At 40.8% G+C, this 26,173-nt stretch overlaps 1 protein-coding gene and 1 pseudogene across 1 annotated transcript in view; one reads left to right on the top strand and one right to left on the bottom strand.

The window, feature by feature from the left end:
- Positions 1–26,173, bottom strand: part of RPN2 (ribophorin II) — a 59,161-nt gene that overhangs the window by 13,738 nt on the left and 19,250 nt on the right. The window contains exons 5-11 of the mRNA XM_028118591.2: positions 23,846–23,921; positions 22,726–22,860; positions 20,172–20,348; positions 18,559–18,677; positions 16,455–16,560; positions 2,626–2,717; positions 885–999 (exon numbers count right to left, since the gene is read on the bottom strand). Coding sequence (XP_027974392.1) covers positions 885–999; positions 2,626–2,717; positions 16,455–16,560; positions 18,559–18,677; positions 20,172–20,348; positions 22,726–22,860; positions 23,846–23,921 — 820 coding nt within the window. The remainder of the gene's footprint in view (positions 1–884; positions 1,000–2,625; positions 2,718–16,454; positions 16,561–18,558; positions 18,678–20,171; positions 20,349–22,725; positions 22,861–23,845; positions 23,922–26,173) is intronic.
- On the top strand, positions 2,791–3,878 carry LOC114220637 (heterogeneous nuclear ribonucleoprotein A1-like; annotated as a pseudogene).

The raw sequence follows: 26,173 nt of genomic DNA, 5'->3' as shown, positions 1-26,173 counted from the left end.
GGGTGGAGGGGAGAGCAGAGAAGTGCGAGGGTGGTGGTTCTGGGAGCAGCCACTCTGGGGCCTGGGCACATGTATAGCAGTTGGAGCTAGAAGAGACAGAAAGCAAAAGGTTTCCAAGTGAATCCACTCACCTCAGTCATCTGCTCTGAAGCTATCTCTCGGCACGAACTCAAGTCTGCTATAGCTCTTGCTCAAGTATCCCTACAAAGCACCTAAACCAAGGCCACCAGGTCCCATGCTCTTTCCCATCTTCCAGCAAAGTATTTACTTGAATTTCCCTTTATAGTACTGCCATGGATGGGGAAGGGCTGAAAGCAGTTATTCTCAGTCAAGGGGGATGACAGAGGTGTCTTCTGAGAAGACAAGGGGCCATATCAGATTCTCTGGGGAAAGGGTATGATTTGAAGATCTTTTAAATAATAATTATCATTATTTTATATATGGAAAACAAAAGTGAAAGCTGTTTCTTTTATAATACAAAGTAGGCACAAGTTAAAAAGGGCTATTCTTTCGATTCCCACAAACTCTGCTGTGGTCAGAACTAAACATTTTGGGCCTACTGCCTAAGTTTTCCTTTTTCAAATTATTTCAATCTGTTTTGTTTTTGTTTTTTTCCTCAGAAAGCAAAAAGCCTCAATTAAGTGCTAATCTGCCTTAAATATATCTTCTCCGTACCAGCTGATCTTTTAAAAAGAACTGTGTCTTCCACGTTCAGGGTTACCACCAGTACACGAGGGGACAGTGTCATGTGGGAGAATGTGATGGACCATCAGGGTCCAGAGTGAAGACCCAGCAGCAGGAATTAGGACTGTATACACCACACCAACAACCCTGGCGTGCGTTAATGTTGCAGACGAAGAGAAGCACCTGGGCTTTTTCCTGACCTGGTGAGGGGTGAGTTCAGCACCAGTGTTCACGTCTACCAGCTGGAAGAACAAAGCAAAGTTCTGGTGGCTGTCTGCGACGAATGTGCCCTTGGCTTTCGCTGGGTAGGTCACCCTGAAAGAGACATGTATACAGCAAGACTTCAGAGAGGATCTGCAGATCTCTGAGAACGGAATAAAAAAGACAAACGGCACTTCACTGCCTAATCCTCCCTCTCCCACTGGAACACTTTCCTGCTGTGGACAGACAGGAGGAGAGAAACTGTGACCAGAGGGCAAACTGCACTGAGGGAGCCAGGATGAGAAAAGTACAGAATAAACTCCTTGGGGTCTGGGGAAATGCTTCGTACAAACGCTCCAGGCTTTGGCTTTCGCTTCAAGGACCTAAGGGTAAGGATGTCAGCTCCACCAGGTCAGGCACCAGTGGGGTGCACGCACGCAGGTGGAGTGGAGAGCCGGGCGGGTGAGACCGCCAGGGGAAATCATCATGGCGTTGATGTTGGCAGTTACGTGTGAGCGAGGGTGGGAGATGAGGGGGTAGGAGACGCAAAGCAAAGAAGGGCACTCATCCCTTTTTCTTTTTTTTATGCTGTATTTTTTTTCCTGGACACAGTTTCAGTGTATTTTTCTGCCTGAAATTGGGTTTTAAAAAGTCATTTTCTCAAAAGGCAGACTTGATGAAAAAACTGTTCTTTCCATAGCCATCTCCTGGGATGGAAGGGTGAGATGGCCAGGGGAAAAACCAAGCCAAATGGCTCTAGAGCCCACACCTGGCTATATTTTATACTTAGGCTTTATATTTACTTGTGAGTAATACCAACTCTTCATTTGTATAGAGGATTAAACTTTGCTAAGCATCCTCACAGACATTATTTCCGTGGATTCTCAACAGTGCTCTCATCTCCAATGTCAGTGAAGGTAACTAAGCCAGAGGCAGAAAGCCCAGCCCTTTCAGAGGACTTAAAAGGAGTGAATGCTTAGCTTCTAGGCTCTGGCTAACATCTTCTGTCTTTCATAATGGCCTTGAGCGTTCACGTTCCTTCTCTGGCAGCTAGAGCCACCTAGGTGAGTAAAGCTGGGGTCCAAACTATACCAGGGGTCTAGATGGGCTCCCCAAAAACAAGGATCTGGGAGAGGGCTGACAAATAGGCTTCACACAGTGCTCTGGCCCCCCTCTAATCAACTGCCAACAGTTATCTAGAAGTTGGTGTTAAAAAAAGATTTTGGTACAGCAGGAGCAAATGCTATGACTGACAAACCTGAGAAAGGAATTCACAGCCCCGGTACTAGGTATCTGCCATCTCAACTCTTAAGGACCTCTGAGGCCTCCAACCAATTTCAGACCCACTGTGGGCCAAAGAGAGTTGTCATGAGGCCACTAAAAGCAGATTCAGGACTATGAAGATAAAGAGATTATACCAAATATAAACACACTGCTTCCTTCATTGACAAAGTCTTGTCTTAAAAAAAAAAAAGAAAAAAGTCATCAGAACTAAATAATGTGCTTGGTAGCATAGCTGACTTGGACTCAGATGTTGCCTATTCCATTGTGGATGGACCGCCCGTATAGACAACCCCCAAACCTGCCGGGATGCTGCTTGGCGCGGTACCAGCAAAACTGGAACCTCTTTAATTGCGGGCGCAAGCTGGGTCGCTGCTGACACAGAAACGGGGCTCAGTGCCTGGGCGTGCTCCTCTCAGCGCAAGCCTGGGCTCACCCTGTGCCGAGAAACCAACCTACCGGGTGGTTTTGGGTGCAATGCTCTGATCCTTATCCACGGTGGAGAGATCAACATTCGTGATGCCAACTTCAGTGGAGATCTTGACTCGGAGCTAAAGTGAGACATACGAGAAAATCACCAGGGTCTGCCCATGGACACTGCCGAGTACTAATCGTTAAAGTCTCCCCTCCCACCGCCGTCATGTCTAAGTCAGAGTCTCCCAAAGAGCCTGAACAGCTGCGGAAGCTCTTCATCGGAGGTTTGAGCTTTGAAACAACTGATGAGAGTCTGAGGAACTATTCTGAGCAATGGGGAATGCTTATGGACTGTGTGGTAATGAGAGATTCAAACACCAAGTGCTCCAGAGGCTTTGGGTTTGTCACGTATGCCACTGTGGAGGAGGTGGATGCAGCCAATGCAAGGCCACACAAGGTGGATGAAGAGCTGTGGAACCAGAGGGCTGTCTCAAGAGAAGATTCTCAAAGACCTGGTGCCCACTTAACTGTGAAAAAGATTTTTGTTGGTGGCATTAAAGAAGACACTGAAGAACATCATCTAAGAGATTATTTTGAACAGTATGGGAAAACTGAAGTGATCGAGATCATGACTGACCGAGGCAGTGGCAAAAAGAGAGGTTTTGCTTTTGTAACATTTGATGACCATGACTCTGTAGACAAATTGTCATTCAAAAGATACCATACTGTGAATGGCCACAAGTGTGAAGTAAGGAAAGCCCTATCTAAGCAAGAGATGGCTAGTGCTTCATCGAGCCAAAGAAGTCGAAGTGGTTCTGGAAACTTTGGTGGTGGTCGTGGAGGTGGTTTTGGTGGGAATGACAACTTTGGTCGTGGAGGGAACTTCAGTGGTCGAGGTGGCTTTGGTGGCAGTCGAGGTGGTGGTGGATATGGTGGCCGTGGGGATGGCTGTAACGGATTTGGTAATGATGGAAGCAACTCTGGAGGTGGCGGAAGCTATAATGACTTTGGCAATTACAACAACCAATCCTCAAATTTTTAGACCCATGAAAGAAGGAAATTTTGGAGGAAGAAGCTCTGGCCTCTATGGTGGTGAAGGCCAATACTTTGCCAAACCACGAAACCAAGGTGGCTATGGTGGTTCCAGCAGCAGCAGTAGCTACGGCAGCGGCAGAAAGTTTTAATCACTGCCAGGAAACAAGGCTTAGCAGGAGAGGAGAGCCAGAGAAGTGACAGGGAAGCTACAGGTTACAACAGATTTGTGAACTCAGCTAAGCACAGTGGTGGCAGGGCCGAGCTGCTACAGAGAAGACATGTTTTAGACAATACTCATGTGTATGGGCAAAAAACTCGAGGACTGTATTTGTGACTAATTGTTTAACAGGTTATTTTAGTTTCTATTCTGTGGAAAGTGTAAAGCATTCCAACAAAGGGTTTTAATGTAGATTTTTTTTTTTTGCACCCATGCTGTTGATTGCTAAATGTAATAATTTGATCATGACACTGAATAAATGTGTCTTTAAAAAAAAAAAAAAAGAAAAGAAAATCACCAGGAATTAACAGGCATATCCAAATTTTCCTCACAAAGATGATCCCAGGATGGGAGTCTTCAATGATTTTTAGTAAAACTGACTCAGCCAGATAGGATGTCCACCTCTCCTATGAACAAGGCTTAAAAGCAACTCCTTGATTCTTATCCCTTCTTTGGCTTTGGTTGATGGTATATACTAAAAGAGGAAAACAAAATAGATGTTTTTCACGTGCCCTTTAAAATAAATAAGGGGGAAAGCCTGTGAGCAGTAACCTTCAAATAATTCAAATCAACAAGTACTCAATTCTAAGGATGGCTATTGTTTGCCACGTGAAAGACTTTACACAATGGACTTTATAACAACGATTTCATTTAATCCTCACAACTCTCTAAATTAATGCTAATTCAGATGAGGAAATTAAAGATTAAAAAGATAAAGCCAGGGGCGCCTGGGTGGCTCAGTCGGTTAAGCGACTGCCTTCGGCTCAGGTCATGATCCTGGAGTCCCGGGATCGAGTCCCACATCAGGCTCCCTGCTCTGCGGGGAGTCTGCTTCTCCCTCTGACCCTCTTCCCTCTCGTGCTCTCTGTCTCTCATTCTCTCTCTCTCAGATAAATAAAATCTTAAAAAAAAAAAAAGATAAAGCCACTCGCTCAAGTTTAGCTGGCTAGTAAGCAACAGTGCCAGTATTCAAGCTCAGGTACTTTGACTCAGTGTCCATGCTCTCAGGCACCTTGCTATCCAGCTTCCCAGCAACACTTAACTCTATGCCAGGCAGTACTAGTACTGTAGGTCTGCCCTCGAAGACATGATGCCACGGCTATCATTTGCACCATTCACCAGGTACTTCTGGTTTTCCCTCTGAGCACAGTAGAGTTGTACTTCCAGGACCCCTGGAGTCAGGTGTGGCCACGTGACTTGCTTTGGCCAATGAAATGTGAGCCCCCTCAATGGAAGCTTTAAGAGTCAGTGTGTGATTCTCTCCTTTCCTCTGACATGGACATAAACAATGTGCAGAGAGAGGTTTGCTCCTTCAGTCTGGGTCCTGGAGTAAGGACAGCACGAAGCCGAGCCTCCAGCTGACACACTGAGATACCTAGCATGGGTAAAAAAGAAATTTCTGCTGTTCTAAGCTACTGAGACTTGGGGTTTGATAGAAGCACAGACCAGTCCATCCTGACTCTTAGTGTTTGAATTCTATGCGTGCCTTATAAATATTTTCACAAAGAGGAGCTAGCCAACACAATAAACAAGAACTTTTTAAAAATTAGATTAAAGTAAGTATAAAATTCCAAGAAGCAGAAAACATTCTGAAAGTCTATTCATGGGAAATTTTTAATCTAAAATCTAAGTTTTAATGTGCAAATTATTAAAACCCAACGTACTTCTTATGTGCAAACATATCCATAAGACTTCCAAATATTTGATAAGCTTGAATGTAATGCTTAAGGAAATCCTTGCCAAATCCACTGGTTTATAGTCTAAGTCAGGATCAAGGAATAGAGGGAAAGGGCTGGGCAAATAATTGAAGGACGGCTTTGGCATTTTGCTAAAATGCACTATCAAGGTGTGACAGCCTCAAATCAAGGGCAAAGAAGAAAAATTAAAAAGGGATAAAAATAGCTATCAAGTAATTTCTTTTAACAGCCTTCTCTCCCACCTCCATAATAACTATTTTGTGATAACGGCCTCAATTATCAGATTGAATTATTAGATTATATCTCAATATAATCTAATAATTACCTCAATTATTTATATATAATTATATTATATATATAATTATATATATATAATATAATATATAAATCTCAATTATATTAAGATAATATATAATTATCTCAATTATTTAGATTGAATAGGGGTATTCTGTTTTACTTAAAAAAACAACAACAAAAAACCTACAATGTAAAAATTTATTACCAGAGGCTGTAAGGATATTATTAGCCCCTACTTTTGAATATACAGCCACCTATTGGCAGAATTATGTTCAGCAGCACTGCCTGTCACCGAGTCTAGGCAACCAGGTGAATCATGGTGGTAGGGAAGGGAAATAGATGGTCTTCAAGTTGAATAGATCCCCAAGGAAAGAGCTGGGGGGGGGGGGCCCTCTCCTTTGGCTCTTTGGGCTCTGTGCTGAGCAAACAGCTTCACAACTCATAGAAGGCTCAGAACCAGAGCAAACTCTGCTATATAAAACCCAATGTGGAGAGGCACTGACACCATTTGAAGAAAAACTAGAGTGGAAGGCTCAAGCAAAGAAGCAGTTGTGATTAAACTACTGATGTTTAGCAAGACACCCACTAAGATCACTTTCTCTATATCCCCCTTGAGCATCTGGAACACCCAGGTGTGCAGGGGATATACAGAGATGGTAAGATGTACTTCTCGTCCTACAGGGAAGCACAGATGCAAAGCTAAATTTTAACAAACCAGGCTGCTGCTTTAATGGAGGGATGTTCCAAGTGCTACAAAAGCACAGGAGAAGGAACTGTGACCTAAGTCGGCCTGGGGGTAGCCCTTGGTCAGGGAATGAGAAATTTGTAGCAGGAAGGTTCAGCAGTCCTTCAGTCTGGGGAGAGGTAGGAGTTTAGCAATGTTCCATGCTATCGAAACAATCTGTCTTCACAGTAACTACTCTGCAATCTTCATCAACATTAACCAGATAATTCCTTCTTCACTTCTTTGACTCATTCTCTTAATGGCTCCCTCATTTAATTTGTAAATGTGATCTTAAAATCACTGCCTGCCTAAATGTCCATAAACAGGACACTAGTTACATGAATACGCTATGAATTACCATGGAATAATTTAAAAAGACAAGGTAGATGTCTATGGACAGATACAGAGATATTATCACCTACTTTTGAATATACAGCCACCCATGGACAGAATTATATTTAACAGCACTGTCATGGAGTCTAGGCGACTGGGTGAATTATGGCAGGGGAGTGGCAGAGGGTTGAGGTGGGGAGGCCATCAAGTTGAAAAGACCCCAGAGGGGAACGCTGGGAGCCTCTACTTTGTGACAAGAGCAAAGAATACAGCTGTTTATAGAATAATACCTTTTGTGTAAACAAGAAAGGATATGCATACATTCATTAATATACACATCCTTCTTTTTCTTAAAATGAACACAGTTAACTGTTAGATTCTTCTGAGGAGAGGAGCGGGACTGAAGGGATGAGAGAAGGTTCTTACATTTTATTACATACCTTTTTGCACTTTGAATTTTTTTAAACTACATGCATATTTTACTCCTTTTTTGAAAAAATAGGGATCATCTGAGCAATGAGACTGCATGCCATATACTTTCTTCTTTATAAACATTTTGTATTAAAAAGTACCACCCAATAAATATGATTTGAAAAATAATACTCTTCCTTTCTGTAGATGGGTATATACAGACAGATGTTTAAAGATTTGTGTAAGGCTCCACAAGGTATCCTCATTATAATGACAGAAAAGCCATCAACTTTCTGGGTTTTTACTTAGAATCCTGAGTATAAACTTTCAACAATAACATAGTTGCGAAGGTCTGCTCATTAAGATTCAACTGTGTGTTTGTTCTAAAGACATCATAAGCATTCCCAGACAATACACGCACGGATGACAAAAGGGCAAACTGCAGTGAACTCAAGTCATTCTGGGCTTGCTCTCAGCACTAATTCTAAAAGGCTCCCTAAGTTAAAGGTTTCTTTGCTGCGGAGAAACACTGTAGGGCTGTTCTTGAACAGCGAACAGTTTAAAAACAAGTCTTTCTGCTCCTAAAATCTTACTACAAATGGGTCTCTAGAAACACTGAAAAGAAAAGCATTTTTATGCTACTCTTTTAAAGCAAAGTGAGAAATAAAAATTATAGTAACTTTTTTCAAAGCCGCATTGTAAAGAATTCAGAGTAGGATCCCTGTGGGTTAGCTGCTTCTTCCTTCACACTAACACTTCAGGATTAGTTTTTATAATAGGAAAGGGACTTACTTAGCCACTTTAAATGCAGCTAAGCCTGCTTTACGCTGAATCATACTAGTCCTTTCTTTGCCTCTGCTGCATACCACATATACCTCAAAAAATGTTTTAACACCAGGAAATGCAGTCTTTCTGCTGAGAGTAATAACTGCCCTTGTTTAGCTCATTACTGTCAAAAATAATGGTGCATTAGGGGCAATTAATGCTAATGACAGCTTCAAAAACCCGTTTCCCCTGACAGCAAGTCCAATGTCAATGAGTGCTATTACAGGCCTTCCACACCAAACCACCGTTAATGCACTCTGACCAATGTCAAGCATCTCTCAGGAGAGTAAACAGGACCTGCTGACCCACTCTGAGGCTCTGAGTGTGACTATTACTGAAATTACAAAGTAAAGCTGCATATGTGACAGAGGTCAGAACACACACACGCGCGCGCATAAAGCCATAACACAATGAAGGAGAGATTTTGTAATGCTTACTTCATCACTGGGAAGAAGGACAGCAATGGCCTCAGTTGGGGCTTATTATCATTGCATGAATAACAGTTATTAGCCATTTCTGCTATTTGGCACTTAGATAATTTTTCCAACAATCACAGAAACACTTGAACAAACACCAGATTTGAAGTTATAAAAAGCCAAGCTGTTACAGTAACCAAGACAGCATAGCATTGGTATAAGGAAAAAATACAGACTAATGGAATAAAACTGCAAGCCTAGAAATTAACCCTTGCCTTTATGGTCAACTGATTTTTGATGCCAAGACAATTCAATAGGGAAAGAATGGTCTTCAACAAAAGGTGCTGGGATTTCCACATGCAACAACTGGATTTCCACATGCATAAGAAGGAAGTTGGACCCCTCCCTTACACCACATATAAAAACTAACTCAAAATGAATCAGAAACCTAAATGTTAGAGCTAAAGCTGTAAGAGGAGTAAATCTTCATAACCTTGGATTAGACAATGGTTTCTTAGACATGGCACTTAAAGCAGAAGCAATGAAAGAAAAATAAAGAAACTGAACCTCATCAAAATTAAACCCTTTGTGCTTCAAAAACCAACATCAACAAAGGGAAAAGACAATCTACAGACTGTGAAAAAATATATGCAAATCATGTATCTGGTAAGAGACTTGTATCCAGAATATATTAAGAACTTGTAAAACTCAATAACATAAAAAGACAAATAGCATAACAAAAAAAGGAAATAAGAGATAGACAGATTGGAAAGGAAGAAATAAAAAAATTTTAATGGGCAAAGGATCATCTGTATGGACATTTCTCCAAAGATAAACAAATAAGCACATGAAAAGATGCTCAATATCATTAGCCATCAGGGAAACGCAAATCAGAATCTCAGTGAGAGACCACTTCACACCCACTTAGGATTGCCAGAATGAAAAGACAGATAACAAGTGTTGGTTAGGATGTAGAGAAATTGGGCCCTTACATATTACTAGTAGAAATGTAAAATGGTGCAACTTCTTTGCAAAACAGTTTGTCAGTTCCTCAAAAAGTTTATAAACATAGAGTTTATCATATGACCCAGCATTCCATTCCTAGACATACACCTCATATAACCGAAAACAGATGTTCAAACAAAAATGTGTACATGAATGTTCACAGCATTATGTGTAATAGCCAAAAAAAGTGGAAAAACTCCAAATGTCCATCAACTGATGAACTGATAAACAAAATGTGGTATGTCCACACAATGGAATATTACTCAGCCATAAAAGGAATAAAGTACTCATACATGCTACAACATGAATTAACCTGAAAAATATGCTAATTAAAAAGGCCAGACACAAAATGCTACATATTATATAACCCCATTTTTATGAAATATCCCAAGTAGGCAAACCATAACAATAAAAAGTAGATTAGTAATTGTCAGTACTGGAAAGAGGATATATTCCTACAGAATAAAGGATGTTTACTACAGACACGGGACTGTTTTTCTGGGGTGATAGAAGTGTTCTGGAATTTGATAGCAGTGATGGTTGCAAAACTCTGTAAATATACTAAAAAAACACTAGGGCCCTGGTTGCTCAGTCATTTAAGTGGCCGACTCTTGGTTTCAGCTCAGGTCATGATCTCAGGGTGGTGGGATCAAGCTGCGCTTCGGGCTTGGCATTCAGCCGGGAGTCTGCTTGAGATTCTCTCTCCCATAACTTCTGCCCCTTATCTCGCGCGCATGCATGTACTCCTCTCCCTCTCTCTAAAATAAATAAATAAACCTTTAAAAAAATATATACTAAAAACACTGAATTATATATACTTTAATGGGTTTGTGAATTATATCCTCAATAAAGCTGTTATTTAAAAAAAAAAAAAGCCAAGATACTTTGTGTAGGATAAAAAGCTCACCCTTCAAAGATGAGTTACCATAGTTCTAACAGCCCAGGAATGTAGGGTAACATCTTTACACACTCCATCCTTTTCTTCTAAAATGGTCTGAGATGGAGACTAAGCATTGAAAAAATAAGGTTTGGTCTCTACTCACAGGGAGTTCCCAGTCCAATGAAAAAGCAACACATATAAGCAAACAATGGTAATACAATACAGTAAGAACAACTATCAACAGGATATAAAATACTATAGCAACAAAAGTAAACTTTAAGTATATTGAAGCCCTAAACATAAATATAGGGGGAAAAAAACCTTAAAAACCGTTAGAAGAAAATATTGGAGATTATCTTTATCACTCTGGAGTAGCATAGGACTTTTTAAAAACACAAAAAGCAAAAACAATCTAGGCAAAGACACTTTTTTGTGTGTGTATAAAGATTTTATTTATTTATTTAACAGAGAGAGACAGGGAGAGAGTGAACACAAGCAGGAGGAGTGGGAGAGGGAGAAGCAGGCTTCCTGAGCAAGAAGCCTGATGTGGGGCTTGATCCCAGGACCCTGGGATCATGACCTGAGCCGAAGGCAGACGCTTAACGACTGAGCCACCCAGGCACCTCAAGGCAAAGACACTTTTAAATTAGGCTTCACTGAAAATAACTTTTGTGCAACAAAAGATGCCATAAAGCAACACTGGGGGAAGATATCTGATGCTTATAACTAAGGGTTAGTTTCCAGAACATAAACAGCTCCTAAAATTCAATAATAAAAAGACTAACAAGCCAAAAGAAAAACAGACAAAAGAGACAACAATTCACAGAAAAGGAAAACTAAAAGGCCAATAAACAAGAAAAAATGCTCAATCTCACTAGGAAAAACATTAAAACAAGACATCATTTTGGAGCGCCCAGCTGGTTCAGTTTGTGGAATGTTGGACTCTTGATCGCAGGGTCATGAGTTCAAGTCCCACACTGGGGGCAGACATTACTAAAAAAAATAAAACTTAAAAAGAAAAAATAGACACCACTTCATATCCGTCAAATTACCAAAAATTCTTAATACCACATACTGGTAAGAATATGAAGAGAAGAGCAATTTGGCAATACCTAATAAAGCTGGAAGCTAAGTGCAACCAATGATCTCACAACTTCACTCTAGATAAACAAGCAAAATATACACAAGGAAACATGTGCTAAGATGTTCACAGCTGCATTGTTTGTAATAGTGGAAATCAATGTCCACCAACAGGAAAACGAATTAATAAAAATCTGATTCATTCATAAAAGGAAGACAATTTCATGACAATTACCCATAGAATGCATATAGTTCTAGTTCTACAGACATAAATGGGACTGTCATAAAATTAATATTGAATGAGAACAAGCAAATTGCAAAAGGATGCATACAATATACAAATTTTAAGAAGATGCAAATCAATGCACTATATTGTTTAAAAATACGTGTATGTATAACAGAAATACAGAAATATCTTACCAAAAAAGGTGGGGTGGGGGTAGAACAAATACATCAAAATATTAGGGTATGAAGGAGTTGAATGGCTGGTAGGTACATGAGGATTCATTAAATTATTAAGTTCTTTTCTGTATATTTGAAATAGTCCATACTAAAAAAATAAAATAAAGTTCTATGGGAGCACAGATGAAGGAGAAACATTTGAACTAGACCTTCCAGCATGAGTAGTTGAGTGTATGAGAAAGGGAGGGGAAGAGCCTTTCTTATGGAGGGAAGCAAGAGTTGAGATCCAAAGACATGTGCACATAAAGCGTATCTGAGAACCAGTATGCAGTCAAGAGCAGCTAGCACTGAGGGGATGGGGACAGACCCACACTGAAGCATGTGCACATGCCCTGTGGAGGACCTTCTAAACCATTCCCAGGCATGTAGACCTCACTCACAGGCAAAAGGAAACCAAAGAAATGTTTAACCTGGGGAACAATGTGATTTTATCACTCTAGCGGCACTTAGGGAAAATTAAATGGAAGGGGAAGAAATTGAAGACAATGGAGGGTGGGGAGTGCCGACTCCCACCCTGTGCAGCTGAAAATCCATGTATAACTTTTGACTCCCCCAAACCTTAACTACTAATAGCCTACTGTTGACCAGAAGCCTTACTGATAACGTAGTCGATAAACACTTATTTTGTACATTATACATATCGTATACTATATTCTTACAATAAAGCTAGAGATAAGAAAATGTCATCAAGAAAACCATAAGAGGGGCGTCTGGGTGGCTTAGCTGGTTAAGCATCTGCCTTCGGCTCAGGTCATGATTCCAGGGTCCTGGGATGGAGCCCCGCATTGGACTCCCTGCTCAGCAGGGAGCCTGCTTCTCCCTCTCCCTCTGCTTGCGTGTGCTTTCTCTCTGTCAAATAAATAAATAAAATCTTAAAAAAAAAAAAAGAAAGAAAACCATAAGGAAGAGAAAATACATTTACAGTACTCTACTGTATTTGTCAAAAAAAATCCGCATGTAAGTGGACCTATGCAGTTCAAACCCTTGTTGTTCAAGGGCCAGCTGTAGCTAGAAACTCCCTTACCAATCTGGATAGAGAATATAGGGCTCTCCCCAACCAGGAACACAGGGACTGAAGAATAAAGGGCTCATGCAAAAGCCATTCAAATGTGGAATCAACAGGACCTGGTGACTGACTGGGAGTCAGAAATGGAAAGAAAGAAGAGGTTAAGAACAACTGTGTCCTGGGGCGCCTGGGTGGCTCACTAGGTTAAGCGTCTGCCTTCAGCTCAGGTCACGATCCCAGTGTCCTGGATGGAGCCCCGCATCAGGCACCTCGCTCACTGGTGAGCCTGCCTTTCTGTCTCCCTCTGCCCCAATCCCCCCACCCCCTGCTCATGCTCTAATAAATAAATAAAACCTTAAAAAAAAAAAAAAACAACTGTGTCCTATGGGTATGGCACTTCAACTGGATATGTTGTTATTCAGACTGTGAAGATAGAAGGAAGAAAAGGTTTCAGGCAAAAAAAAATTTTTTTTTTAAAGAGAGAAGGAAAGAAAGAAAAGTCTGCCTTTTACCGTGTTCGGTTGCAAATGAGGACCCTTAATGAGAGAAGCTAAACTTCAAAGGATCTAGATTTTAAAGGTTCAAGGTGCACACTACAATAGTTTCTATCCAAATTTTGTGTTAGTGAATGGACTAGGATCAGATGTCTCATGCCCAAAAAGGTCAGACATGAGGTAGAGAAAAGAGATGAGAGTTCCAGAAAATATCTGCCTTTCTGACAAACTTTAAATATAAGTGTTTAATCTACCTACGTTAAGTAATGCCCCACTTTTGAAAAGGTCAAACTTTCCAGCTGCCTTGTCCTTTCATTAAAAAAAAGCGAGTGTCATAGAAGCCAACTTGAGGAGCTTTCTAAAGGTCAAATCTGGGATGATGTGAGCAACAATATAAATGATGATAGGAAAGGATCATAACCTACAGAGTAAAATAAATTTCCATGAGCCCAAAGTGTTATAAATTGAGTAAATAAATAAATGAAGACAGGGTCGGGAGAGGGATAGCTTTTTCTTACAGTAGAATTCTATTATTCTAGTAGAATTCTAGTATCGCAAACAGTGTAAATTTCCTGGGTCTGATAATTATATAACAGTTATAAGACATTAACATTTGGGGAAGCTGGGTAAGGGGCATTCTTTATACTACTATACTTGTTAAGTCCATTCCCACAAAGCATCAGATAAATGAGGTACAGTTTTCCATCTTAAAACCTAAAAACTTGGGGCGCCTTGTGGCTCAGTTGGTTAAGCCTCTGCCTTCGGCTCAGGTCATGGTCTCAGGGTCCTGGGATTGAGCCCCGTGTCGTGCTCTCTGCTCAGTGGGGAGTCTGCTTCTCCCTCTCCCTCTGTATGCTTGCTCTCTCTCTCTCTCTCTCTCAAAAATAAATAAATGAAAAATCTTAAAAAAAATTAAAAACATAAAAAAACTAAAAATTTCATTACTTTACATGGAAATTCTTCATACCATTTTTGCAACTTAAGATCAAAATTATTTCTAAATGAAAAAAATGAAACATTTTATTAAAAAAAGAAAAATGATGGTGCCTGGGTGGCTCAGTTGGTTAAGCATCTGCCTTCAGCTCAGGTCATGATCTCAGGGTCCTGGGATCGAGCCTCACATCGGGCTCCCTGCTCAGTGGGAAGCCTGCTTCTCCCTCTCCCACTCCCCCTGCTTGTGTTCCCTCTCTCGCTGTGTCTCTCTCTGTCAAATAAATCAAATCTTATAAAAAAAAAAAAAAGAAAAACAATGGGTACCTGGCTGACTCAGTCGGTGGAGCATGTGACTCGATCTCAGGGTCATGAGTTTGAGTCCCATGTTGGGCATAGTTTGAGCCCCAGGTTGAGCATAGGATTTACTTAAAAAAATAAAGATTAAAATAAATTTTTAAAAAAGAAAAAAAGTGAGCGGAAAATGACACCTGAAAAGTGAAGAAAAGAGTTCCAGAAAATATTTTCCTCTGACAAACTTTAAATATTAGTGTTTAATCTACCTATGTTAAGTAATGCCCCACTTTTGAAACAGCATATTTTTATCTATTCAGGAAAGGCGCAGGACCACTCCAAGTCCCCCTCAACCAAGAGAAGGCACAATAATTAATTAAGTAGATACAGCCAAGACACGGTGGCAAAAGCACTGAGAAATGACAGCTGAAGGGAAGGCCAGCTAGTGCAGCTGCACACAGCTCTGCAGCCACTATGCAGGCTGTAAACTCTCCAGGGCACGCTGACTAAACTGATACTGGGCAGGGAATCCACCCAAGCACAGGCTGGATGACCTTGGACAAGTTACTCTACCCCTTTGAGCCTCTTCTGTGCAATGATCTGTGTGTGTCTTAGGGTTGTTGTAAGACAAAAATAATGTAAGCAAAAGCACACAGAACTAGGCTTCTTATGTCATAGGCCTTCAATAAAGGGTTCATACTGATGATGCTAATTCAGAATAAGAAGTGGTTAAACCATATCCATATCTTTTAACCAAACCATAAGTTTAAGAAAGTAGGAAAACATGTAATTCATCTTAAATAAACTTCTATGAAAAAGGTTAAAATGAAAGCCACGGTGACTGAAGGGGTATACTCCAATTAGCTGGGAAAACTAGCACTAATGTGTAATACTTCACTCCTCAAGCATCAGATAAATGAAGCATAGTTTGCCATCCTTAAAACCACTTTGGATCTTCAACACAACTAGAGTTAGCTAAACATGAAACAATTCATTATGAAACTTACTGATTTTCGGGTAACCCTCTCGGGTCCCCTCCCTCCTCGGGAGCTTTGTACTAGAACTCTGCTATCTCTCAATAAACTTTGCTTTGCTGCCCTCACCCCCGACACACAAAAAAAGAAAAGAAACTTACTGATTTTCTTTTGTACTTTACCCAGAGAGCCTCACTACGGTATGTCACTGGATGCTTTTCGTCACCTACTTAGTATCAGGCATTTTTCTAAATCTATCAAGACCTACCACACAAAACATCATAATAAGAATACTTATGTCTCAGTGAAATTATAGGTGATTTTTATTTTTTCTACTTCATAATTTTATATGAGATACTAATACTAAATCATAATAGAAAATGAATAATTTATAAATAAAACTCACTATGATCAAGTTCTTGGCGAAGCGTAGTTTAAACCTACGCTTCTCTTGGGTGCCTGGGTGGCTCAGTTGGTTAAGCAACTGCCTTTGGCTCAGGTCATGATCCTGGAGTCCCGGGATCAAGTCCCGGGAGGGAAGTCACGCGTCGGGCTCCCTGCTCAGCAGGGAGTCTGCTTCTCCCTCTGACCCTCTCCCCTCTCATGCTCTCTCTATCTCATTCTCTCTCTCAAATAAATAAATAAAAATCTTTAAAAAAAAAAAGCCTACGCTTCTCTTAACATATTCACATTAACTTGGTTGTAAAATGAAGGCAACATACCAGACGATTAATGCCATGTGCCTACTTGGTCATTTCTGTGGATTTAATGAGGATGACAAGAAAAGCACTTACCTCGACACTATTTGCAATATAACGGTTGTCACCTTCAACTTTGACAGAGAAGTCATAATAACCACTGGAAAATTTGACATTCATGAAGTTTAGTTCAAAAACATCCCTGTTAAGAATGACAGCAGGGTTAGCAAGAACTTACATAGCTAAGTCATGAATGTAACAAATGGGCTGTGTGTGGCCCTCCTTGAGACAAGCCAGGGCTACACCACATCTTCACCTTCCAGTTGGGCAACCTCCTGCTCAATCACAGATTATGGTGTGGGCAAAACTTCAGAGAGAGATCTAAAATGACCTCCTCTTTCAAGTCTCTAAAGTCTTCTTTCCTTTTGTTTTCTCCTCTCAGCCCCTAAAATCCCACCCCCCTTGGGTAGACTTCCACAATTAAATGCAAAACAGTCTACAGTATGATCCCTATTATGTTTTAAAAAAGAGAGAGAGTAGAAATGTTCAAAAAGGTTGGTGTAGGGCAGCATAATTGCAGGCAATTTTTTGTATTATTTCTACTTTCCTGTGTTTTGTGAATTTCCTAAAAATGACATATCTTACTTTTATGAAAGTATCAATAACTTATTTTAAAGGGGGGAAAAGGTAGAAAATTAACTCTAACTACATAGCAAAATCCCAAATGTCTTTTACCATTCCACTCAGCATTCCTAAAAATGATTGTGCTTTTCAATTTGACATATCATCTGTGTATCTTCATCATCGTCTAAGAAATGCATATTCTTGGTGGACCTGGCTGGCTCGGCCAGTAGAGCAGTAGAGCATGCGACACTTTTTTTTTTTTTAGCATGCGACTCTTGATCTCATGGTCTAGAGTTCAAGCCCCATGTTGCACCTAGAGCTTACTTTAAAAGAAAAAAAAAAAAGCATATTCTCTCTAAAATTCAGAGTTCCCAGTCTCATTAGCTTACCAATTTAACACTTAGCAAAGTCTCATATAAAAACTGATCCTTAATTCTTTTAAAATTTCCATAACAACATATAACCATTAAAAATAAGACTGAAGGGGCACCTGGGTGGCTCAGTTGGTTAAGCGACTGCCTTCGGCTCAGGTCATGATCCTGGAGTCCCGGGACTGAGTCCCACATTGGGCTCCCTGCTCAGCAGGGAGTCATCTACTTCTCCCTCTGACGCTCTTCCCTCTCGTGCTTTCTATCTCTCATTCTCTCTCTCTCTCAAATAAATAAATAAAATCTTTAATAAAAAAAAAATAAGATTGAAGGGGCATCTGGGTGGCTCAGTTGGTTAAGTGTCTGCCTTTTGCTCAGGTCATGATCCTGGGATCCTAAGATCAAGCCCCACGTCGGGCTCCCTCTTTGCCACCACCCCCCCACAACTCCCCCCTGCCCCGTCCCCGCCCGTTCTGGTCTCTCTCTCTCCCGTGTTCTCTCTCTCAAATAAATAAATAAAAATCTTAAAAAAAAAAAATAAGACTGAAGAAGATTTAATCCTATGGGGGAAATATGACACATTGTTATAGACAAAGCGTAATGTTATAAACAAAGCATAATCCTAATGCAATTAAAAATATATTTATTTGCATAGAAAAGGGGCTGACAAAAAAGGACAACAAAATGTGAACAGGAGTTATCTCCAGGTGGTAGAACTATGGGTGATCAGTATTTTATCTTTTGTGTTTTTCTGTATTTCTTCTACAATAAACATGTATTACTCATACATCAGAAAAAAACACTATTAAATTTAAAACTGGCTACTTACATCACAATGACAGAGACAACTAGAAATAGGGAAGGAAAGAGTAAAACTAAAACAAAATTCTTCTAGCTTAATTTTTTTAAGTTTATTTATTTATTTTTTTTAGTAATCTCTACACCCAACATGGGCTTGAACTCACAACCCCGAAATTAAGATTCCCATGCTCTACCAACTACATCAGCCAGATGCCCCTCTTTTAGCTTTAAAAATCCTTTTCTTATATAACCATAGAATTTTGATATTAGTAAGTCAAATATATCTAACCAAAGTTTAGGTAAATTTGGTTTGGGGGTATTTCATAATATCCATATTAATTCAGGTTATATTGGCTACAGGCAAAATAAGTCTATTGGTACCCTTCAAAAATAAGCTCAAGACTTACCCTACAGGGGTAAAAGATGTCTTCTGGAGGACAATGGCTCTGGAAGCAACAGATTTAGCATGTTCTAGTTTAACAGTGGCCTGAGTCAGAGGCTGAGACAGAACATTGGTGACCTGCAACTAGAAATAAATTTTAAAATAATCTGTAGCAACAAAGGCCGAAGGAGTACAAAATTTTGTTTCTGGGGTGCTTTATCCACAGGGAGCCAGCTCTGCAGGGGAAGAAACACCTTATTTCAAGACTTCTTCACTGACTTTGGTCTACGTTCTATCAGAAATCAGACACAGAATACAAGGAAATTGGTAATGGGATAGATTAGAGAATGTTAGAGGTAGGGAGGATCTTAGAGATGATCTTGTCCAACACTCTCATTCTTCAGACAAGGATAGGCACGTTACACATGTGCTCCTTTATCAATCATCTGAGATAGATGAAGAAACTGAGGCTACGTGGCCAGTTTAGTTGGTCTAGGACTCGAACCCCAGCCTACCTAGCTACAAAGCCAATACTTCTACTTTGCTCTCTTGGCTGCCCCCTCCTGACTCATGGTGAACTATGTTAATCAGGTGATTTCTCACCCCAGCCTTTGCTGAGGGGGTGTGAGCGTAAGCAGGGAGAGGAGAGGCAATTTTGAAGGACAGGGCGCACTTCTTCAAGAGAACATGTGAAGAGGCCACCAAAGTAGAACCGATGGAACTCTCCTGTGTGGAACCCCAATGTTTAGACATAAATGAAATGCTAATTTCTTATGAAGATGTTAGCTTATCACTGATTTCCAAACAACAGCAACAAATGCCTCATTTGAGATGAAAACTCCAAGCGTATTCAAGATCTATGCATTTTCTCTGTTCAGAGAGTCGCCATAAAAAAGCAGTCTCTGCGGGGTGCCTGGGTGGCTCAGTTGTTAAGCCGCTGCCTTCCGCTCAGGTCATGATCCCAGGGTCCTGGGATGGAGCCCCCATATCGGGCTCTCTGCTCCACGGGAAGCTGGCTTCTCCCTCTCCCACTCCCCCTGCTTGTGTTCCCTCTCTCGCTGTGTCTCTGTCAAATAAATAAATAAAATCTTTAAAAAAAAAAATTAAAAAAAAAAAGCAGTCTCTGCCTCCTACTGAGTGAGAGGGAGGGACAAGCTATGAAGAGGTAGAAAGACAAACTGCCAACAGCAGGAGGAAGAGACCTGGTGTTAACAACTGTAAGCACCAGAATTACCAGGGAGTTTAAAAAGCGGCCTTTAAATACCGTATTTAGAAAGTTCTGGTACTGGAAAATGTCTTTTAGAAGCAAGACTTCTCTATACATTTAGTGTTACGACGCCGGAAATACAATTCTCTTGCATTTAATTTCTCGAAAGCCTGACTATAAAAAATCTTCCAGAAAAAAAAAAAAAACCTTTTCTGGATTGATCTGAAGGGTTCTGTGACTAGTTCACCCAGGGGCCATATCCCCAATTCCAAGCTAAGGGAAATGAGCCTTGCTCTACATTTAATGGGTATGTCCTCGGTGGTGGTGGGGGAGGGGGTTTACAATCAGGTTTCCACCAGTCCTTAGATTTCTGAGAGCCTTCCACTGGAAACAGCTGTCAGGGCCACACAGTGTGGACACGGAAGTCATACCCGAAGGCTAGCCTGTTCGTGGGTGTCGGAAGGAGAGCCCTCGGGCACAACCACAACTGGCACGTGATAGCGATTCTGAGAGAGCGCAGAGGCCGCAGAGGCCACGCTGAAGGCTTCTGAGAGTGACTCAAAGTTCTTCTTGCTGAAGATGGCATTCATGAGTTGGATGACCTGATCCTGAAAGAAAAGGGAAACGCAGCTTGAGATCCTCCTCTGGCAGGAAGGCGGGAGAGCCACCCCTGGCTCCCCAATGGCTCAAGTCACTCCTTATCTGTTTCTAGGTGTTCGCATGGAGGATCTTTCCGCCATTAATCCAAATTGGTAGAGGGGGGTGGTAAGCAAATATTCTGCATTTAAGATTAAAACCTGGATCTGGTTGTTTTCTCCATTCTCTGGTTCAAACTGAAATTCACGCATTTATCTGTCAACTGTTTACTGAATGCTTCCTGTACAAATACAAGGTACCTCTGGAGAACTAAGGAGATATGAAAGAATATTCCAAAATATATATCACAGTAACTTGTGTTCCAGATTACTATATGTGCCACGTACCATGACAGGTGCTTTACATGCATGAACTCAAATCTTGACAAAAACCCTGAAAAGACTGATATTACCAATGTTTTCCAAATGAGGAAACTGAGGTTAAAAGGTTAACTCCTACAAGTTATAACAGGAAAAGAAAAAAAAAAAAGGCAAGATCAAAATTCACATGTAAGTCTATTTGTCTCCTTCCAGAATAAAATATATTCTTTCCTAATTCCTCTCACCCTCCCACCTAAGCTAACTTCCCTCCCAACACTCCTCTGAGCAGTACACTGGAGTTAAGTTTGAATTCACAAGACGAAACCTTATAGCCAAAATGTACATTATAAAGAAACTAAAATAACTTTCCATTAAGAACTAAGGGGCTGTTTAGAGAAGAAAACTAAAAGCAGTTTTTTGGTTTGTTTTTTTTTTAAATGGAACCTAAAAGGCATTATTAAAATTCTGGAGGTTGTTTGCTTAAGAGGAAACATTTTCCACTTCAATCAGTTTTGTTTTTTAAAACCTCCAATCTAACAAAAGAGCTCCCTTGTTCCCGACAGTGTTATTCAGTCGACATGAAATAATTTTCTTTAATTGTACCAATTACATTTTTCCATCACTAGGCTGTTGACATGTTAAAATGGGTGACTGTTCACCAGAATGGTTATGTCAAAAGCAGTGACAGCAAAATTACTCCAGCCAAATACCTAGTTAGTAGAAGCTTGGGAATAAAGCAAGAAAAAGTTTAAGTTGTGTATGTAGAATATCACCAATTCATCTACTGTGCCGTGTATAGGCGATTTCCTAAATGACTTGTACTGTAAGACCCACATTCCTGCACTTCACCCATCATAGAAATTAAGAGAATATGGTATCTCCAGACCTTCTACACTTAGGATGAACCAAAGACAACAGAAGAATGCTAATACATGAATAAATTATTAGGTCATATCCTCCAGAGAAAATATAAAATCAATTCAAATTACCCAAGACAGATCATTAATTACTATTTACTTGAAGAAACTCAACACAGAACTCAAAATGCGTAAAAGAAATCAAAGTTCTAACTTGGAACCCAAATCTCTCCTCCTAAAATTAAAACAACAGCAGCTTGTATTTTAAATCCTTTAGCTCAAGGGTTGGTAACCTTCTCACGCACAAGGGATACAAAGAGGGTCCAACTCAAAGAGACTTCCCACACACATTTCAACCAAAGGTTCTTTCAGGTTAACAAGCTCCTCTTGAGGGGGAAAAAAAAACACAAAGAAGAGAAAAGAAAAAAAGAATTAACTCTTGATAGATGTCTGGTAGACACACATGCCTCTCAGAGAACTATGTCAATCAGCGAAGAATTAAGATTTAGCCATTGCCAAGGATGAGGTGGAAGGGAGGAGAACAGGGTACTTCTCAAGAGGAGGAGGGTTTGCCTGAGCCACCAACGTGGAAATCACTCGAGACAAGCGGTAAGGAGTACTAGGAAGAAGAGAGAGGTGACACTAGTGTAATACATGTGGCCTTCTTGTCACCACCTCATGACGTACCCTCCCCCATTTAAAGCAAATGTAACAAGGCTAGAGGTCTACTACACGCAAGAAGGAGAGAGCCTGCAGCATGGGGAGACCTGGTTTAGGGACATCGCTACCACCTATTATCTGTGTGTCCCCCAACACGTGTCGCACTGCCACTCTACAGAGCGACCAAGTCTGACTGAGCATATTACTCAGATTTCCTATGGCGATCAAATAAGCCACACAAAAGAATGCTTTATAAACTTTCAAGTGTTGTAAGACAAAAATGATAAAACACTAAAATAATGCAAATGTGACACTTTGTTTACCTGTCCATTCCAGACAACCAGTTTCTTAAGGATAGGCATTACATCTGTTTCTCATTTTCAATGCCTAACCCAAGACACTGCGTGACTACACCCCAAGCCTAACTCAACACCCCCTTTGAAAAAAAGCTGTTCTTAGCAGATAAAGTCAACAACCCCTTTGGGGTTTCACGCCTGAGAATGGTTAGGTACCTCCTTAATGGATGGCTCAGTCCCCACGTGGTCCATGAGCTTGTAGGTGGCAGCCACAAATAAGGCTGTTGTTTCCAGTCCTTCTTCAAACTGGAGATATACACCTCCCAGTTCATCGAGGCGAGCAACAAGATCCTGTCACAACAAAATGGAAGCATGTTGGAAGTCAAGCGATAACAGAATGAGATACGCAAATCACCGTCACCCCATGCAGTTTTGAGAAATCTCACTCTAAATCTGGAGAACCCCTCAGACATTTAGTACTTTGTCAAATAAGATGCTGAGGCAGAAATAAAGTATACTTCAAAGGCATCCGAAGAGAACAGTGTCTTCCGCAGCCCTGGGAGCACTCCTTCCCTGACCCCTGGTACTCAAGCCCAAGCGCCGGAGTCAGGGCACTGAAGACACCAGGCTGCAGGGCACCCAGGAAGCATCCGGACACAGATGGATTCCACGGCCATCCATCTGGATACAACCTACAGAGCAGAGCATTTCTCTTTCTTGTTCAATGCTCTAAAGGATGGAGAGAGACATGCTCCTCCCCTGGGCAACATGATAAGGCAGTGAACGTGCCTGTGGGGCACCCAGTGAGGACACTTGGGTGGACTGCCTGACATCACGGACTATGTGGTCCATGAGAGCAGTCTCTGAGCAGCAGGAGGTCCCAGGCAAAGGAAAGGATCAAGTCATAATAAAAACACAGTGACCACTTGCTGAGCACTTATTATGTACCAGGTACTTTAAAACCTCACTTGTTCCTACAACACCATTTAAGGAATTGAGGCTCAGACATTAAATAATTTGTCTTGAGATTACAAAGAAATAAGTAGCAAGAAAAAAGTACCTGAATTTCAGGTTTGTTAGGCTCTAAAATCTGTGGACTATGAACCTATACCTACAAAAGGCTAGAAAAGTAATTTGTCGCCTGATAGTGTAACTATCCTACCCTAACGAATATCCCCCAGGACATACTGCTCTGATACAAAGAATGTAAGTGTGCTATGGATATGAAAAGAAATGTAACCGGGCAAAATAAGCCATGCATGTCTATCTGCAAGACTCTTCTAAAGGGTTTCAAAGACAGGAGCTGGGAAATTAATTTGGTGAAATAAATTCACACCTCAATCTCCTCCACGATGATCCTCAAGTCAGCCTGCTGGGACAGGTGGGATGCCGTCTGCAGAGCCTGGACCGTTCTGGAAGATAAAGGGTAGAACCCCAGTGAATGTCAAGTCTCATCTCCTTTCATCTGCTCACTCCTTCCTATATTGGGACGCTTTTAGGAATATCCCTCTCCTGTTCTTTAGAAGTATGAGACAGCCTCAGCCATTAAAGAGCTTGATTACAATCCAGTTGGGAAAGGACGTTACAAAGATCCTAAGACCAGGAGAAGGCAATCCAGGTAACATGACCTGAAGTAAGTACTGTGGGCACAGAGAAGGGACGGAGCACAACTTCACCCTCCTCTAGAAATCTGTTTTGTTCTTAGTGGCATCACATACAGAACACTGAGTAAGACTCACCTAGGTTTAGAAGAAAAAAGCTCTTCAGGAGAACAGAATGCGATTCAGCCCAGGGTATTTGGCATCCCCGTGTTGCACAATGCACCGTGCTAGGCAGAACTTAGCTGCCTATGAACTTTCTATTAGAGTGAGAAACTCTAGGACCAAAGAAGTATTACGGAATCTACATTTGTAGACTGTTGGGTAGAATTTGGAGCAACTTTTCTGAAACCAGATCCATGTGCTATGAACAGGAAGCTTTCAGTAAACACATGCTCACTGTTCAATACTCGTGCAATCCTCACGCTGCTGGGAGACCTGAAAGTCACTCACCCTTCAGACATTAAATAAGATAAAAAGAATTTGGTTCTGAAACCAGAATTTATTCTCCTTTTCTTTCCCTACCATTTATTTCTAATTATAAAAGCACATATTTGTCAAAAATTCAAGCAATACATTTTTTTTTATGATTTTATTTATTTGACAGCAAGAGAGGGAATACAAGCAGGGGGAGTGGGAGAGGGAGAAGCAGGCTTCCCATGGAGCAGGGAGCCTGACGCGGGGCTCGATCCCAAGACCCTGGGATCATGACCTGAGCTGAAGGCAGACGCTTAACGACTGAGCCACCCAGGCGCCCCTAAGCAATACATAATTAAAGAAGAAGGTTAAAATTCCTTTAACACCTACCCCTAAAAGATAATTGTTTTCTAACTTCCTAACTTAATAGCATAATGTATATGTCTTTCTGTATGAGTACATATAAACGTACTTCATGCTTAAGAACCATGACATAGTACTGTACTGCTTGGATGCACCACAATTTACTCACTGACTCTCCAGTTGATACACCTTTACATTCTACTAGGTCATACAGTTCTGTTAACAGGCCTCATTCATAGCTCTATTTTTAAATTGAAATTTACATAAGAAAATTAACAATTTGAGAAATGAACAATTCAGTGATATGTAGTATATTATCTCACCACCTCTATGTAGTTCCAAAATGTTCCCATCAGTCCAAAAGAAAACCCTGTGGCCATTGAGTAACTTCTTCCCAGCTTAATGGGCACAGTCCCTGGAATCCCCAATCTGCATTTGTGTCTATGGATTTATCTACTCTGGATATCTCCTATAAATGGGATCATACACTATGCAACTTGTGTCTGGCTCCTTTCATTTTGCATCACGTTTTCAAGGCTCACTTATGTTGCAGTGTGTGTCAGTACCTCATTCTTTTTATGACTTGTTCATGTAGTTGCATCCACTGATGAATATTCTATAAGATAAACTTTGAGGGTAGAATGTGGTAGGTATGCGCACATACGATTTTTTTTATTAGATTCTATTCTCTTAGTTCAGATAACTTGGAAAATAGAAATGGTGCTTTTTCTGGATGGAATGGAGAAAGCAGAGGACCCCTGGTGGTTAAGCAACGGCTGCTCAACCCCAGAATGGTCCCCTATTTCCCAAGAGGTGACGGGGCCTTTGTGTAAAACGCACCACTTGTCCATCAAGTCAACATGTTGGGGAGTGCAGAGAGAATCTGTCTGCTTCCGTTGAGATCATAACCATTTAGATTCCCTCTGTGGAAAACTAATCCCATTAAGATGACAAGCTAGAAAACAGAGCAGTTACAGTTCATGGGCAGGGAAGCCCCAAGCATTCAAAGACTCCTAGGGGATGCTTGTTGTTAGAATGCACTAGAGAAAATGAAACCTGAACTTCCAAACAAGATAAAAATCCCACATCTGCCCGTGATAAATGCTGAGCCCAGAAAATGCTGCTAAGATGGCCGAGAAAGAACTTTTCAATTAAGATATCATTTTTCTCTTTAGAACGAGTGAATGTCATGCTGGTAACAACTTCAGAAGTTTTTAAGAATGAAATTAATCCACTTAGCTTTTGAAAAGTTTTGTCACTGGCTTTAATTACTTACTCTCCAGTTG

This window comes from Eumetopias jubatus, unplaced genomic scaffold, assembly GCF_037043125.1.
Source record: "Eumetopias jubatus isolate StellerSeaLion01/CBP00866 unplaced genomic scaffold, mEumJub1_p1.0 scaffold_9, whole genome shotgun sequence".
In the NCBI taxonomy this organism is placed as follows: domain Eukaryota; kingdom Metazoa; phylum Chordata; class Mammalia; order Carnivora; family Otariidae; genus Eumetopias; species Eumetopias jubatus.
Note: the sequence above shows the minus strand (reverse complement) of the source record. Positions and strands in the feature narration are given on the sequence as shown.